At 38.2% G+C, this 18,707-nt stretch overlaps 1 protein-coding gene across 1 annotated transcript in view; it reads right to left on the bottom strand.

Moving 5' to 3' along the window:
- abcb5 (ATP-binding cassette, sub-family B (MDR/TAP), member 5) overlaps positions 1–18,707 on the bottom strand; it is a 47,882-nt gene that overhangs the window by 9,650 nt on the left and 19,525 nt on the right. Inside the window, exons 13-20 of the mRNA XM_052016938.1 lie at positions 16,010–16,156; positions 15,033–15,137; positions 14,756–14,833; positions 11,608–11,691; positions 10,522–10,725; positions 8,509–8,609; positions 3,304–3,460; positions 70–267 (exon numbers count right to left, since the gene is read on the bottom strand). Of these exons, the coding sequence (XP_051872898.1) occupies positions 70–267; positions 3,304–3,460; positions 8,509–8,609; positions 10,522–10,725; positions 11,608–11,691; positions 14,756–14,833; positions 15,033–15,137; positions 16,010–16,156 (1,074 nt within the window). The remainder of the gene's footprint in view (positions 1–69; positions 268–3,303; positions 3,461–8,508; positions 8,610–10,521; positions 10,726–11,607; positions 11,692–14,755; positions 14,834–15,032; positions 15,138–16,009; positions 16,157–18,707) is intronic.

Genomic DNA, 18,707 nt, shown 5'->3' with positions numbered 1-18,707 from the left:
GAAGCACTAGTTGACCAATGCCGTAAATTTCAGTTAAAATAAGTTTTTTTTTAATGAATTGACTCTTACCACTTGTCCACCAATAACATCATAAAATCGCTCAAGTAACTGAACCAAAGTGCTCTTTCCACACCCACTGCTTCCAACAAGTGCCAGGGTTTGTCCTTTATTAATTTGTATGTTCAGACCCTGGAGAACCTTTACATCTGGTTGTGTTGGGTATACAAATTCCACATTTTGGAACTCAATATTGCCTTCAAAGTTGCTCTGGAAGGAGATAAATTGAAGTGATTATCAGAATAAAATATAAAAGGTGTGTTAAAACAGACTAGTCATGGCAGAAAGGCAAAGTTATTTTTGAACAGTACTGCTCTGGATACTTTGATAGCTAACTGTTAAATTTCAATTGTATATATATCCTCGACACACATTCAAGAAATACATTCCCTTTTATAAATTTATGATAAGAATGTTACTCTTTACCTACAATGATGAGGCATGTAAGCAACTTGACAAAATAGACACCAATGACAACAGCAGTAGTATAATAGCACAATTCAATTGAAATACTAGGGATTAAATTTAATTGACCTCTTTGTCTGAGGATCTGATCTGATTTTTCTTTGATCCAGTTCTGAGTCCAAATTGGATGAAGTTAAAATTAACTCCCAATATAATATACACATTTGTTGTCTCAGCATATTTTTCTGTTTTGATTTCACATTTCCATCATCTGCTGGTATATACTTTATATTTTCCTGTTGTACTGTTGACTTAGTTTTGATCACAGATTTTTTTTAAATCATTGATTACGCCTAGAAATTCTAGTACACTGGAACTGGGTTAATGCACTGGAACAGCGATTACTTGGTCACTATCGTAGTACATCAAAACTCATCTGTGACTGAGACCCAAGGAGCATAACATGTGGGTGAGTGGGCTGAGAATGCCTTGGCCAGATGCATCAGGAGAGGGGGGCTGGACATTTTGGGGCGGGATGGTGAGGGGTCGGTAGAATATCAAGTTCAACAGGAGATTGGAGTAAATCAGAGGAGGGAGGATCAAGAAGGCTGCCATTCTGGCAAAGGCTCAGGAGCACCAGTATCAGGATGGGTAGCAATCAGAAGCAGCAGCATGGTTAATCACTGAGGGGTTAGAGACTGGAATTGTTGTGGGAAGTGTGGACTTGATGGTCTGGGCATTGGGGGAACTGAACTCCATGATTTAGGTAAGGATTTGGCTTTGTGAGATTAGAGTCAACATAGAGTTATAGAGGCACATGACAAGGAAACAAGCCCTTCAGTCCTCCGAGTCCACACTGACCATCAAGCACCTGTTTACATTAAACCTACATCAATACTATGTTTAATCTCCCCACACTCCCATCAACTCTCCCCAGATTCCACCACTCACCTACGCTCTAGAGGCAAATAAGAGTGGCCAATTAATCTTACAACCTGCATGCCTTTGGGATGAGGGAAGAAACTGGAACCCTCAGAGGAAACTCATACAGTAACACAAGCTCCACACAGACAGCACCAGAGGTCAGAATTGAATCTGGATCACAAGAGCTGTGAGGCAGCAACTCCACTGGTTGTGCCACTGTACCACCCTGTCCTGGGAACCTCCCATGACAGGCAGTACGCTGAAAAAAATGTGCATTGTCTTCAAATTTCTAGGTATTCATACTGAAAACACATGTCATTTGTTTTGTGAGGAAATCTGATAAACATATGCCGGCGATAACGTGGTTAGACACAGACTGCCACCAAACTCATTGCAACATCTCTCGCACCCTATGGGAAATTGACTTCTTGATCTCACTAATTTCCCTATCAAACAGAAATGTTATTTGCCACAGATCTCTTTGTGCACCTGCCACAATGTGATACTTAACTTTTTTAGTTTGTCAACTCAACTTATTTAAAAATATCACCAGATTCATTGGATAAATGGGATCATGATACATGCTGGTAATATCATAATGTCTACTTATTTAGGTGACTACTGCATACTGCCAATGTTAACCAGGTTGTTCAGTTCAGTGAGGTGCAAAACTTTATGAGTAACTTGTCAAATGAGTGTTTGCTAGTTAAGGTCAGCCTGTATTTCTTTAAGTGAAGGTGCAAATTGACTGCAGAAGTCACGAGGAACATGCAAAATAATGACATGATGGGAAAAAGTGGGCTTCACGCTTTCCAAAGCTGCACTGGAGGCCTAGGCAGGGAAGGTGGAGAGGAGAAAATATGTGTTGATGTGTTGTATCCACAAGGGACCAGTAGGCCATCCAGACAGCTCACTTCTGGCAGGGGAAACAAATTGCTGTTGCGATCATCACAAGGAGTTGTTTTCCTGAGAATGCAAATTCAGTGCCACAATAATCTCACACAACTACCCAAGGTCTTCAAATATTTCATCTTGAACTAATAGATACAGACTCTTTTTGCAATTATACCTTAACCACTCAACTGCTAACAATCTCTCTCAATCAAGACTCCGATCTAACATACACCTGCTCCACCAGACCCGCACACACTTACCACTGTAGCAAATCCCCATACCCACATTATCATAGTTAATATATATATATAACCAGTTTCAAATATGACAGACACATCATCAAGCCAGATTACATGATGCTCATTGACACATTTATCTCTTTCTTACTGGACATGATGGTGTGCAACCTAAGAAACAGAGTAAATGAATGGCTACGTGACCTTTCTCATCTCCTCTCCCACATTAATGAAATTATTGGTGTGATTGTGGCCACCTGTGGGCCTTAAGCCGAAGAAGATGACAGTTTGCTCACACTTAATCTTCCTTCTTATATTCCTCATTTCCCTAGTATCTCTGTCTTTTCAGATTACAAGCTGCAGTTGGTGTAAGCATGTATCTCTTACATCTCCCTGCTCCCCTCATCATAACCCTGTCCTTGGTTCTTTCTCCTTTCATAAGTCCAAGAACTACCCCTGGGTAGACCATGTTTCCTGACCAACAACAGTGATGAGCAACTGTCACTTAGCCTAACAACCTAAGCAACCAGTTGAGACATAGACCCTCACTCCTGGTCTTTCTTCTCCTTTCCTACTTCCTAGGGCAATATATTTTACCAGGAACCCTTTGTGGTGATTGAAAACCACATATTTTTTCTGATTTGTTTCTGAATTTTGTTCCTTTTACAATATAAGAATCCCAAGTATGGTCCATTAAAAAAAAATCGAACAGTTAATCATCATTTATTTAACACCAATGAATGCAGCAATATGCAAGCTTAGATATGTAAAAGCATTTGATATTTACCAGTTTTTCTCCCTCTTCACTGTAGCTGTCAATTAATGACTTCCTATGAAGAAGTTGCATTATTCTTTGTGCAGAAACTTTAGCCTTGGCATAGTCTGGTGCAAAAGATGATGTTTGTCCAATTTGCATTGCACTCATTAAAATGACAGTAAAAACCCTGAAATTATTGAAAAAATGTGTGAAAATTATGTTGTACCACTTAATTTTCTTGGAAGAGTAGGTGAGTTATTAATCAAAAGTTTCACCAGTGCTGGGCAAATTATTCAAATAGGGCAACTGACATTTTCCATTTTTCCAGCAGGGATCCCATGACAAGGCTTGTTATTGAAACAGCTCAAAGACATGGCTGATGGACAATGATATCCAAATAAATGGAACAAATAAAGTGAAACAAACAGCTCCCCAAATTCTAATTGAACCAAAAATCCATGGATACTTAAAATTCAAAAGAGAAGTCAAAAAAGTGAAGTGAAAAAGGAAGTGATCAATGATTGTGTTGTGATGATCATTGACCTGAAGCATCAACTCTGTTTCTCTTTCCATAGATGCTGCCTGATCTGCTGAGTATTTCTGCATTCTGTTTTTTCACATAAAATTCTAATACTTTATACTGTTACTTTGTTAGTATTTGACCTATTTGTCCCACTGCTGTCTGGCAAGCGGTACCGGAGCATCCGAGCCAGAACTACCAGATTGCACAACAGTTTTCTCCCCCAGGCTGTCAGGCTCCTGAATACCCTGGTAGACAAATGCTGCGTCAAAAGCTCTGGTTTGCACAATGGCATATAAGAACTTTGGCCGCTGCTGGACATGTTTATACAATGAGTACAACATACTGAGCTTGTATTTCACTTGTCCAACTTGGTTTTGCACTAACTCTGCACCAAATTTGTATTTTGTATATACTGCTTTTTTTGCACTATTTGTACTTGCTCTATTTTTTTTGATTTTTTGATTTTTGTTTGTGCTTATTGTATGTCTTCTGTTCTATGTATGTCCTCTGTTGTGTGAGTCTGGGGGAAACGACATTTCATTCCGCCATGTGTTTTTATAGCATGGATGAATGGCAATAAAGTAACTTGAACTTGAACTTGGATAATTTGGATACAGCTGAAATGTATCCACGATAAAATCAAGGAGTCAGAATTGTTATGGAAAAGGTGGAAGTAATTTGGCCCATCAAGTCTACATTTATTCCTGGAAGAGTAATTCCATTTCCATCCCTCTTTTCTCTCCCCATATACTTGCTCCATATAATTATCTCAAATACCTTTCCAATTCCCTTTCACAACATTGATTGATACTGCCTCCACTACCCTAACAGGCAATGAGTTCCAGATCATACTTATTGTCTGAGCAGAAGCAGCTTCTTTCTGTATCCCCTCTTACCCCTGATTTTGGGTACTTCTATGAAACTTCTCAACATTTTTGGCTCCAAGGAGAACAACTCTAGCTTTCCAATTTCCTTGCAGCTCAAGTTCCTTAGCTCTAAAAATGAATTATGGCAAAAGGTGGACCTGATCCTGAAAATGGATGTCTTCACCAAAGAGGATAATAAGGCAAATACTGCTGTTCTGGAATCCCACCATCTATCAGGCCAGAACCTGACTTACATCCAAAGAAAAGCCAGGTAATTATTTATATTTTAATTCATTTGTAGGACATCTTCTTGTAGGGATAGGGTTTATTGCCAATCTCTAACTACCCTTTGGTGGTGCCTGTGAATCAACTGTTGAACAACTGCAGTTCCCACAGTGAGGATACTCCAATAGTGCTGTTGGGCAGGAAGTTCTAGGATTGTTCCCTTGCAACTGAAGAAGTAACATTTATTTACTTCCAGTCAGTACTGTGTGTGGATTTGAAGGAATTTACAGGGAGTCATATTTAGATCCCTCTCCTACACTTGTACTTATGCATAGGCTTGGGAGGTGCATTAAAGAAGCATTGGCAAATAACTGTAATACATCTTGTAGCTTGGTGGTGGGAGTAATTGTTTAGAATTCCAATCGCTGGTTGACTTGACCTGGAGAGTGTCAGCTTTTTGAATGTAATTTGAGTTGGAGTCATCCAGGCAAGTGGAGAATATTCTATTACATTACTGCCTTTTGTCTTGCAGATAATGGATAAACTATTGGGATTCAGGACATGAGCCACTCACTATGGGATACCCAGCCTCTGACTGCTTCAACTCCACAGTATTTATGTGGGTACTTGTATTAAGTGGCACAGCAGTGCCTCAGTGATGACTCCAAAATGTTGATGACGGAAGACCTAGTAATGGCAAAAATTTAAATATCCTAAAGAAGTTGTTCGTCTCTTTAGCTGGAGATAAACATTGGTTGGCACTTGTGCAGTGCAAATATTACTTGGCATTCATCAGCCCCTGCTTGAATATTTGCTAGGTCTTATTACATGCAGATGTGAGCTGCTTCATTATCAGAGGAGTTGCAAATGGTATTGAATATGGTGCAATTACCAGCAAACTTTCCCATTCAGAAGCTTATAAAGAAGGATGTTGATAAAGAAATGAGGATGTTTGGGCCTAGGGTGCTGCTCTGAGGAAAACTGGTGCTGTGGAAGTGTTTCCTGTGGCTGACATGACATGACAGACACCATCCCTTGTGTAAGCTATGAGTCCAGCCACTGAGAAATTTTCCCACTGATTTCAATTATACGAGATCTTTTTGCTGTGCCTCTGAAACTTAGCTCACTTGTTCCTGTTGGGTCAAATATTATAATAATATGTGGAGTTGGTGTTCCTGATGGAACCCGATATGGGTATTAATGAGCACATAATTGCCAAAGAAGTGTTGTTTGATGACAACATCTTCCATCACTTTGCTGATGATTGCAAGTAGATTGTTGAGGCTACAATTAGACAGAGTGGATTTGCACTTCTGTTTGTGGACAGGCCTAGCTGGACTCCTTGCTGCAATGTTGAGTAGATGGCAGTGTGGTAAATGTACCTGACAAGTTTAGCTAGAGGAGTTTGTTCCGGATTACAAGCCTTCAGCACTATAACACGGATGTTTCTTGTGCCCAAAACCTTTTCTGTCCCTCCACCAGTGATTCCTTTCTGTGAAGCAATTGAATAAAAAAATGCCTAGCTCTTCGACAGAGTTTCCGCAAGTTGTAAGCTTGGTGACAGGTGTTGCTCATATTCCTGCAGATTTCATCACAACTTCCAATTTGAACTATGCCTCCCAATCGTACATCTTCTTTTTAATCTATGATATTCTTAACAAGTAGTCAGAAGTTACAAAGAAAATTATATGAAGGCCAGTGCCAGTGATAATGATAAGTTGCTGCTGAACTATCACAGACGAATGTAATGTAATTGAGAAATGTTTGCAATTAGGTCCTTCCATTATAAGGCATGATTCAAAATAATACTCTTCAATATTATAATGTATGTAACTTTTTTGGGAATATAACAAAATATAATCTCAAGATGCTTGGTCAACACACGTTTTGTTCTGAGATTTAGGATGACCAAACCAAAGTTATTCAAACGTAGAAGTGTTTCGTTAATCCTATTCACATACCATGCAGTGTAAATTTAACCATTTAAATAGCAGAAACACTGAATTGTTTAGGTCATTGGCATATTTTAGAAAATAGCTTACAAGAAAACATCCTCAAAAACCATGAAGCAATTTACAATGAGCCATGCTCCAAATCGGAAGATCGCAGCAATAACGAAATAAGGAACAGCTTGTGACACACCATAGCCTAAGCCAAAGAAAGGAGCTTTCTTATACATGGTTCTGGAAGAAAAATCACAAAAAATATTAAGTAAAATGTAACACCTTAATTGGAGAATGAAAAAATGGCAACAATTTATTTTTAAGTCAACATGTTTGCCATGTATATTTTAAACAAGTGCAGATTTGAAATTGGGTACAGAATTTAATTTAAAGAGTTGAAGGGAAGCATTTTCACTGAGAACATTTTTTAGCAGACAAAGAAGCAGCATACTATTGGTGAAAAATTTCTGAGCCTTGCTTATCGTGGGTACCAAATGGCAATAGAGAAGGTTAGTGGGACTGACAATCTGTAAAATTCTCTCTCTAGAGTTTAGGAATGACCAAGTACTCTGCTTTTATATTTTGGTCTTTTTTCATCTTTGATATTTATAACAATCAAAACTATACAAAAAAATTGATATAAAGGCCAGTGCTAGGCCCCAGAGGAGGTGACAGTGGCAGTGATGATGGCATCAATGGGCCATTTTCACTGTGCTTCACCAAGCTTCTGGTGGCCAAAATCTTCATAAGCTTAAATGAAATTTGCAATAACATGTTCGCATTATAAGGCATGATGTAAAATAAGACAATTTTATATATCAAGTTGTATGTCACCATCTTCTGAAAAATCTCTAGACTCTGACTTAAAATGTTTGATACTCTCAGATTGAAGAGAACCAAACCCAAATTCTGCTTTGTTATCCTAGCCTTTGACTTTTTATTAATACTATTAAAATTAACAAAACAGATAAACATAGAAGGTTTAATTTTTATGTTCAAGATATGACAAATCATGGCTTTGATTTAGGATTTCTTACCTTTCAGGCAACTGTACGTTTAATAATCCACCTTCACTCACAAAATATAACTGCCTCAAACCATACAGAGGAAAAAGTTATGTTTCACTTCTACAAATTTGATAGCTGGGATTTATATTTGGCTGTAGTTTGAAAAGTATTGGCTTTTTTACTAAAGAATAATGGAAGGGTTTGTTAATCACACAAAAGCATATAAGCACATATGCTTAATTGATGATCATTGGGCCTAACCCTTTCTTGGCCCTGCTTGCCACTTCCCATATTCCTCTGACATCATATAATAGTATTTAAATGTCTGCTGCTTTCAACGTTGGCATTTCAAGAGAGAGACCACGTAATAGAACCTTTTCCAATGCATACAGATTTGGTTAATTGAAGCATACCAAAGAGAAAAGGGTGATAACTTTCCTGTTGCACTTGGGCCCAACCCCGCATATCGGTGATGTAGCTGAAAACTGCCCAAACATATACGTAAACAAAAGGAAAGTTTGTTTCCTAATAATTCTAAATCAGTCTGGAGCACTCAATCATTTTCAGTGAGAGTTAAATGAACTGTGTATATCAAGAAAATGATTCCCAATGTAGACTTTGTACCATAAATACAATAAATTAAAAGTTGGTAATTTGGAAACACTGTGCACCTTACAGGTTGGTCTATGCTGTCCATGTATCTTTTAAAAAAAACATCTTCTCTTGTTAATGACGCGATTGTTCTTATGTTCTCCACGGCTTCTGCTGAGATCTGAGTTAATGTGAGGAAGAGCATTATGATTACTATTTCATATAATTATCTGTCTAGGGGAATTGAATTTAGGAGCTGAGAGATATTGTTGCAGCTATATAGGACCCTGGTCAGACCCCACTTGGACTACTGTGCTCAGTTCTGGTCGCCTCACTACAGGAAGGATGTGGAAGCCATAGAAAGAGTGCAGAGGAGATTTACAAGGATGCTGCCTGGATTGCAGAGTATGCCTTATGAAAGCAGGTTGAGGGAACTCGGCCTTTTCTCCTTGTAGTGACGGAGGATGAGGGGGGACCTGATAGAGTTAAATAAGATGCTGAGAGGCATTGATTGGGGCTGAAATGGTTGCCACAAGAGGACACAGGTTTATGGTGCTGGGGAGTAGGTATAGAGGAGATATCAAGGGTAAGTTTTTTTACTCAGAGAGTGGTGAGTGCGTGGAATGGGCTGCCGGCAATGGTGGTGGAAGCGCAAACGACAGGGTCTTTTAAGGAACTTTTGGATAGATACATGGAGCTGAGAAAAATAGAGGGCTATGGGTAAGCCTAGTAATTTTAAGGTAGGGACATATTCGGCACAGCTTTGTGGGCTGAAGGACCTGAATTGTGCTGTAGGTTTTCTATGTTTCTATATAAACATAACTGCAGGAAAGATAAACAAAATGCAACACATTAACATTAATAATGAAAAATTAAGTTGTGGAAAATTTAGTTTCCAATGTTAAGGGGCACAATTACATTTGGAATGGTCATCTAGTTAGGAAGATTAATTCTGAAAAAATGTTTTGATATCTATCAACCATAGTTGGTAACTAACAAAAAAGATCAATCCAAAGTACTTCTAACAACCCAAAAGATTAAATAGATCAGCAGGTCTATATAGCCTCCCAGACTCTTCTACAAACTTTGGATGTCTGATGTACTAGATACAGGCCATTTACAATATACAGAGAACAGTGTATATGTACATGTGACTAATCTTATCTTATTAGTGCCCTGATGTAAATGCCTCTATTCTCATTTTCTTACAGTAAGCTGGGCACCTGATGCATTGATCAGATACAAAGTAAGTCTCACCAAAGTAGAAGAGAGTGAAGCCAGATGTCATAAAAATTCCTTTTTATGACTCTTATTGGTTCCTTTCTGAACAAATTTGGTAAATTCAGCCAAAATTGTTATAGCTCAGATTATAAGCACCAGAATAGCCATAGATGCATGTATGAAGGGAAGTAGTTTTAAGCTTCTTTTGTCAAATATTAAGAAAGTGCATTTGTTGTGCTCCCATCATTTGAAAAAATGTTTGTGTAATTCTGAAGGGCAACTTGTAAAATATTGTATATTATGATCCATTTCATAAAAAGAATTAACAGGACATTTTCCTTACAAGGATCAGCACGAGGAGTAACACCATCAATGATTTTCTACTCATAATTGAATGACCTGCAAATATAAGAAACTGCTCCCAGAGTTTGTCAAATGTGACCTCAACAGGTGTTCTACACAAGGAATGCATATTTGGAAAATTAGCTCTTAAGCATCTTCAATCTGAATTATTATTGAATAAAAAATAATTAATTACTATATTATTGAAAGCTGGGTGTAGATTTTCTTTCTGCTACATGTGTATGAAATAATAAACTGTTTATAAGTTCTTTACAATGGAGTAATTTTCCATATATGCCTGGAAGGTGAGAAATATTGGGGTTGATTTTAACTTTAGATAAAATGGACAACACTGGTCTGATAACCCACTGTACAGTTCTTGAAATTTTATTTTCAATTATCAAACTAATAACATAACTATTATCAGAAACCAAAATTACTTTCACTGTGTGCAATTGAAAAACTTGCCTCATGGGTATAGAAAATACCCCTTTCCTGATGAATTAACTCACTAAGTGGTAAATTCTCACCTGTCCAGATATTTCGAGAAATGTATTATTATTTGATGATAGTCCAGAATATGTTCTCATTGCAATAAAATTTGCACCAATGAGAAATGGGATACTACACAGGATAACTAAAGTTAGCTGCCATCCAAAAACGAATGAGACGATAATAGCAGCTCCCAAAGTGCAGCTATTCTTTACAATAATACCAAACTGGATTCCTGCAGCCTAAAGGGAAAAAGAAACATGCATTTATTCCAATACAACATAAGAAGGACATGTCTGGGTTTGAAATTGGGCTGTATGCTTAAACTGAGCTAATTTATACAAAATTAATTAAATAAATTTAAGCATTGCTTCTTAGGGTCATTAAAATGTTTTTTTTTAATTAGAATGCATTATATATCTGTTATGTTTTGCCAAATTTTACCACAAAATAGAAATCTCTATTGAAATATCAACAATTCCATCTGGCAAACTTTATTTTTAGATGGTATCACAGGGTTATATAAACCAAAGGCATTGCTCTACAACAGGATTTTCACAGGTTCTATCTAATCGCATTTGAAACTATTATGGTTAAATTCATCTAGCAAAGCTTGAGTGCTAGCATTACACAAGAGGACCAAGGTACTAGAATTCCATTCAGATGGTGCAGAGCAGTGTAAATGTAGAGGCATGCCTGGAGAATCAGTCAGAGTTAGCCAACTTGCAATTGCTCTAATGGGAGCGATCCAAAGAGACAAGGGAGCTTAGAACTTATCTTAATTTTGTTGTTAAATTATCCACAGAACATTTTCATAAGTAATTAGATGGGTTTTCATGGTAGGGATGGTAAGTTGGGTGAGGAAGGACAGGGGACACACAGGATAACGTAATAGGACATAAAGTTGCAAGAACTGGTTCGCAATGACAAAGCAAGTAATCCTTTAGTAAATTCAGCTCCCTGTAGATCTTTCAAGTACTTGTCTGTAAATCAGCCATTATTTCTTCAAAAATGCTTGATTCTTCAGACTCCTGTGAAATGCATAGTTACTTGATGACACTAGCTGCAACTGGGTGCATTGCTTCTATGTCTGAAATAAAAATATTGCAGAGTAAATCACTCACCCCTTTAACCTGTGATGCATCTGTAGCCAGACGAGTTGTTAACACGCCAACAGCATTCTTCTGATCATCAAACCAACCAATCTCCTAGTGTTAGGATAAATTCAGTAATAATTAGATTCAAACTATTAAACAATAAAACATAATAAAAAGCTGCAATATCAGGCACCCTGTGATCATTGAATAGACCTTTGACTATTACCTAAGATTCCACTGGTGTGTGGGTAATTCAAACTTACCTTGAAATTGCATGTATTCTCTCTCAAAAGACCTTAGCGGGAATATCCCCGACCTAATAAACAATAAACGTTACTGAGAAAAGGTAACTGATGCCAAAGAATATCGACCACCATTCTGAAGAGGTCTACTTATTACAAATTTGTTGGGCTATTCCACGGTTTTTGCTTTGCCAGCAGAATGTCATGGCCTAGTTTTGACATTGTGTCCTGCAGTTCAGAGCAAATGCCATTGTGGTGTTTTTAATATCTGATGCATTTTTGTGTCTGTCTCAGGCTCAGCACTGTCAGTATTTCAGTTGTTCCCTGTTCCTCATACATGCTAGCGATCAATATCCGCAAAAGGTCAGATCATTCAACAGAGTTCGGTTGTCTTCCTTGTTGATGACTCCTCTGACTTCCCACTGTTGGCATCATCTCAGCATTAGTTTCTTTGCTGAGCAATCATTTTATAGAGACGAACTCAAGTGTATTTTACTCCTAAATCCTTTTTCAAAGTGATAATGTGATTTAAAATATTGTTAAAATATTCTTTGGCAGCTACAATTCTAATCAAAGAAAACAAAAAGAAACATTTACTTTGCATATCAAAGAATAGCAAGTTTGATCTTTTTATTATCTGTATGCCTCTTAATTAGGATAACTTTAACGTAACCTGTGCCAACAGATTTTCATTAACATAGAACATCCACATTACAAGATAATGGTTTGTAATGTCTCATTGAAATTGTGTCTTGGCAGCAAAGTGACATCAAGAAAAGTACTTAAGTTATTTCCCTGATGATTAATAGGCAGCATTGAAATATATCTGAAGTGCTTCATCTCCTCCTTGTAGACAGCTTAAAACTCTGGTATATCTGCTCACTTCCACATAGATTTTGAAAGCCCAGATACTGTGTGATGTAATAAATAGATGATGTAGGACCAAGGTGCATACAACAGCAAAGAAGTACAGTAATGTTAACATTAATTGTGTTTAAGAATGTGTCCTTTCACAAGTAATGGGGGCAGTTGTATTGAATGCAAAACTGACCTCTGGCTACTTCTCTGTCAATAGTTCGAAGAAAGATTCTGTGACCTGAAATTTTAATTGTATCTCTCTTTCCACAGATGCTCCTGGCCTGTTGAGTGTATCCAGCATTTTCTGTCTCTAACTTTTCCGGGAAAGTTCAAGATAAGATTATCAGCAACTAATACTAGAACTGTACAGCAAATTCAAACTTTCAAGTAGTCTTGACTTCTTGTCTCTATATGCGTTTATCATCCTAATATCATCCACCTAAAATTTTACAGCTGAGATGATCAAGCAGTCCTTCACACTAGACTTGCCTTAACTTTTGTGATCAGCACCAGGGACATGGATGGGGGAGAAAGGTTACACATTGGTGACAGGCTAAGGCCTGCTTTGTGAGACCGAGAGAACCCGCCCATTGCCAATAACATTATTGGGACCTAAATTGCACCTGTCAAAGGGTACCTTGCAGGTTTTGACAAGGTGTCCTGATCATCTGATTAATTGATTAGGTTAAAATCAGACACCCTTAGTTCCTGGCATTTCCAGGGCAATCTAATTGCAAGCTCGCCTCAGACAGGCACTGTTCTAATTTTGCACCCGCCTGTCTGAGGCAAGCTTGCAATTGTGTTTACATGTGAACTAGGACTGGAAATAGGCCATTAGGCCACTCCACCCTTGAAGCCGGTGACACCATTTAATAAGGTCATGGCTGATTGTAATCTCAGTTACACATTCCCATAAACCTGTCGTGACCTTTTGTCCCTTTGTTTATCTGTCTAGCTCTGCCTTAAAATATTCAAAACTCTGCTTTCTCTGCCCTTTGAGGAAGAGTTCCAAAGACTCATGACCTCTTAAATTGATGATCCCTTATTTTGAAAGAACTGCTTTAACAAATGAACTAGGATTGGGCCATCAGCCCCTGAAGCCACCTTTAGTTATAGATTCTGCCTCGAAAAGAAATTTCTTCTCCACGTCCATGCTGTCAAGACCCCTCAGGGTTTTATATGCATCAATTAAGTTCTTTCTCATTCTTCTCATCTCCAGTAGATACGAACCTAGTCTGTCCAACCTTTCCAGGTATTAGTCTTGTAAGGCTTCTATGAATGGCTTCCAATGCATTAGTATTCATTCTTTTAAAAAGATCAATATTGAACAAAGTAATTCAGATGAGGTCCCACCAATGCTCCATGGAAATGAAGCATAATCTCCCTACCTTTGTATTCAATTCCTCAAGTAATAAACAATAATATCCTATTAGCTTTCCGAATTACTTGTAGTACTCTCATGCTAGCCTTTTATGAATCATGTACCAGGCCACCCTCTGCCTCTCAGAGCTCTGCAATCACTTACCATTTAGATAATAGACATCTTTTTAATATTTTTCCTGCCAAAATGAATAATTTTGCTTTTTTCTGATATTATGCTCCAGACATTTGCCCATTTGCTTAACCCATCTATAACCCATTGTAACTTTCTTATGTCTGAATCAATACTTACTTTTCACACATCTTTGTGTCATCAGCAAGTTCAGCAACTAAAACTCTGGTGCTTTCATCCAAGTCATTTCTATAAATTTTGGAAAGATGAGGCCCCAGTACCAATCCCTGTGGCACATCAATCATTACATATTGTTAACAAGACAGAAGACCCAAGGGAATTTTTGAAAATTAAAACCAATGTATAAAATCCTGGGTTGAAAAACTAGAGGAATCAGAGACTTGTCAGACTGCAGCTCCAACAATTTGCTCAGTACCATTGCTCTGATGACTGTAATTCTTCTCTCTCTTCCAATTCCCTATTAAAAGGTGTTTGCTGCCGTGTCTGAGATGTTCATAAAAGAATAATTCATAGTTCTATATTTGCACGTCAGTCCCGACCGGAACTTAGAAAAACTACTCACCTGTTGCAATATGGCTTTAAATGATAATCCACGCAGCCTCATTGTAAGGTTTTCCCCAGACTTTCCAAACGTGTAACCCTTGAAGATTTCAAAAGAAAACTGATGATTAAAATATTAAACTAACGTGTAGCTTTATTTCCCCTCATGATTTCCTGAAGAATGAAGAATCATTCAAGCTAGAAGGTCAAACTATTATAATCTTGTAATTTAATATTACGTGGACGTAAGGGAGCTAAGGGATGTCGGCTGGAGATTTCTATTCTTCTTGATCACTTACCTGTACGCAGTAACACAAAAACGTGAGGATGCCCAGACCTAGGAAAATCAAGGATAATATAGCAGCCCTCCATTGTTTCAATTCAGGGTCAATGATTGCAAATACCTAGTTGAAGTAAAAAAGAAAGACTTGTATTTAAGTTGTGCCTTTTACAACTTCCCAGTACATCCAAAAGTACTTCACTGTCAGTTGTGAGGAAAGAAGTTAAAATGCAGGTTCATGATATTTACCAGTAGGATCAGCAGTAGTTATAGCCAAGGATGAACTGTATTGATAAAGACATTAGGCATCAATAGCACTGTTAGACTTAAAGATGTTAAAGCCAGGAACATGGATAAAGAGGAAGAGATAAAGCTAGATAAGATGTTTAGTATTAAGGGGGCATCAATTTGAGCCCACAAGATTAGATTAAAACAGCCACCAACAGGACTGTTTAGCTTCACCTCTTTTAAGATGTATAAAGATCAGCATGATTAATTGTCAATTTGAGAGTGCTCTTTCTTGTATTTGCTCATATAGACTTTTGGACTCCATGGACTAGTTAATAGTCCTCGTCTCAAAATAAATTATTCTTCTGAAACCGTTGTGTATTAATAAAAGTAGCAGTCTATTTGCATACAGCCATGTCTTTGAAACAATAATTATATCATGAACAAATAAAGTCTAATTATTTTAAATGTTGGTCAAGGGTAGCTTTAGACCTCTATTTTTCATTAAAACAATGTATTGAAGATTTTACTTTCATCTGAGAAGGTAGATCTCATTTTAATATCTCATCTGAATATAGCACCATTGACCATCCAGCCTTATTGTGTTAGCTGAGATCACATACTCCAAAATGGGTCTTAAACTCATAACTTTTTGACTCAGAGTGATTGTTATTTTCTTATATAAATGACAACACTTATACAGGAAACCTAATCAGGATTATAACTTCCAATATTTAACTTTACTGGGAGTACAAACATAAACCTCACCCTAATTATCCGGGAAAACACCACACCAAACCCTACTGGTATACCACCACTTATAATGGAACTGAGGATTCCAAAGACGATATATGGCCACTCTGTTTCGTTCAGAGCAAGAACACGTAGAAATGAAACTTCTGGTAAATCTTCCTCCTACAAAATTTGCAGATATGCAATAAAATTATCAAGACAATTTGCAGAACGTTGTCCAAGACAGCTCCCAGATAAAGATCTAAACCCTGGTGCTCTGTAGAATGCCCATCATTTAAGGAAGAATGCATTTTGATCAGAACTTGATTGACATGTTGTTTGATCATATTATAAATTTATGCAACAAACCAGCTTTGCCCTTATAGCGTAATAGGGATTTGAAAAACAAACTGCAATCATTCCATTTTAGTATATAAGAATTACAGCTGAAAAGAAGGTTCCCCTTTTAGAGTTGCACCTGCAAGTTTGTGTTGTTTTTTTTCCCATTTTCCTGAACAAACTGTAACAGTATTTTATTGCAGCATTAAATTTCATCTACTTTCTAACTGTCAGCATGTATACATTTCCTTGAAGTCTTTCTCTATACTGCTTACATTTGGCCACTCCTACAAGTTTTGTGTCATAGAGTCATAGAGTAATACAGTATGGAAACAGGCCCTTCGGCCCAACTCATTCATGCCCACCAAGATGTCTATCTAAGCTAGTCCCATTTGCCCACGTTTGGCCCGTATCCCTCTAAACCTCTCTAATCCATGTACCTTCCAAATGTCTTTTAAAGCTAAATATTAAATGGTGTTGTGCCATTTGCAAATTTGGAAATTGTCCTCTGTTCATAAATGTCCAAGCCAATATATATTAGGAAAAAGCAGTTAGTTATCGTATTGATCTTGGGAAACGTCATTGTTCGTTTCCCTCCACTCCAAAAACCAAGCCTTCATTCCTGCATTCTGTTTCCTGTTACTTACAAAAGGGCTGCCACAGGCCCTTTTTATTCATGGCCTTCAATCTTGATGATGCCTAATATGCAGCATCTTATTAAATGCCTTTTGTATGCCCATATATACCAAAACAATCAAATTTGCCTAATTAACCCCCTGTTCCCTCCCACCTGCCTATCTTTTCGATCGGATGTGTATCCTTGGATGTTTAGCTCCCAGCTGTGATCTTCTTTCAGCCATGACTCTGTGATGCCCACAACGTCATACCTGCCAATTTCTAACTGCGCTATAAACTCATCTATCTTGTTTTGTATACTGCGTGCATTCAAATATAACACTTTCAGTCTTGTATTCACCATCCCTCTTCTCAAATTTGTCTCCATGTTGTCTGAAAAATTCTTATCCCTTTCTAAATTTTCTATCTTATTTTTTGTTCTGGAGACTTCAGTAACCTCTCCTGCTCTCTCCTTCCCTTTTACTTTATCTATACTTTTCCAATCTGTTGAACCCACCTCTAAGTTTAAAGCCCTACCCACAGCCAGCATTAATACTAAACATGTGATTTGCCAGGACCCTGGTCCCAGCATGGTTCAGGTGGAGCCTGACCCACCAGAACAGCTCCCTCCATCCCCAATACTGGTGCCAATGTCCCACAAATTCAAACTCACTTCTCCCCATTAATCTTTGAGCCACGCATTTAACTCTCTGACCTTATTGACCCTGTGCCAATTTGCACGTGGCTCAGGTAGCAATCTAGAGATGATTACCTTTTCGGTTCTGCTTCTTAATTTAGTCCCTAGCTACTCAAATTCCCTCAGCAGATCCCCTTTCCTTGCTCTACCTACATCGTTGGTACCCACATAGACTACGAAAACTGGATCTTTCCCCACCTGCTCCAAATTCCTCTGCAAGTCAGATGAGATGGCATGAACCCAGGTGCCAGGCAGGCAACACAGCCTTTGGGATACACGATCCTTGCGACAGAGAATTGTGTCTGTTCCCCTATATTATACCATCCCCAATTGCAACCACATTTCTCTTCTCTCCCTCATCTTGAATAGCTCCCTGAACCGTGGTGCCACGGTTAAGTTACTCATCCGTCCAACAGCCCTCACTCTCATCTGCACAGGAAGCAAGCATCTCAGACCTGTTGGATAAGCTCAAGGGCCGAGGCTCCTCCAGTACTACCCCCTACTTGCCTCACTCGCAGTCACACCTTCTTGTCCCTGACCACAGACCGAATTTGAAGCAATTAATTTAATGGGTGTGACTGCCTCCTGAAACACAGTGCCCAGGTAACTCTCCCCGTCCCTTATGTGTCGCAGTGCTTGAAGCTCAGATTCCAGGTCATCAACTTTGAGTCTGAGTTTCTTGAGCAACCAACAACTTGTTGCAAATGTGGTCACCAGGAACCACAATGGGGGTCTGCCAGCTCCCACATCATGCAGTTATAACACATCACCTGATCCTGCATTCCTACTTTATTTAATTAGATGTAATTTGTTGTCTTTTTATTTAACTACTATAAAAAAAAGCCTTACCTGTCCTTACCTGCTACTTACCTATTCTTTTAGAACTGTCCCCACTACTGAAGATAAACTGACTGCTCTGTAGTTACTGGGTTTATACCAATACTTTTTCTTGAATAAGAATGCAACATTTGGGGTTTTCTGATCCTCAGGGGCCACACTTGTATCCACAGATGTTTGGAAGGTTATGAATAGAGCCCTCACAATTTCCTTCGTTACTTCCCTCTGTAACTAAAGATGTAAGCC

This window comes from Pristis pectinata, chromosome 5, assembly GCF_009764475.1.
Source record: "Pristis pectinata isolate sPriPec2 chromosome 5, sPriPec2.1.pri, whole genome shotgun sequence".
Lineage (NCBI taxonomy): Eukaryota > Metazoa > Chordata > Chondrichthyes > Rhinopristiformes > Pristidae > Pristis > Pristis pectinata.
The sequence above is the reverse complement of the archived record's forward strand: the minus strand, read 5'-3'. Positions and strand labels throughout refer to the sequence as shown.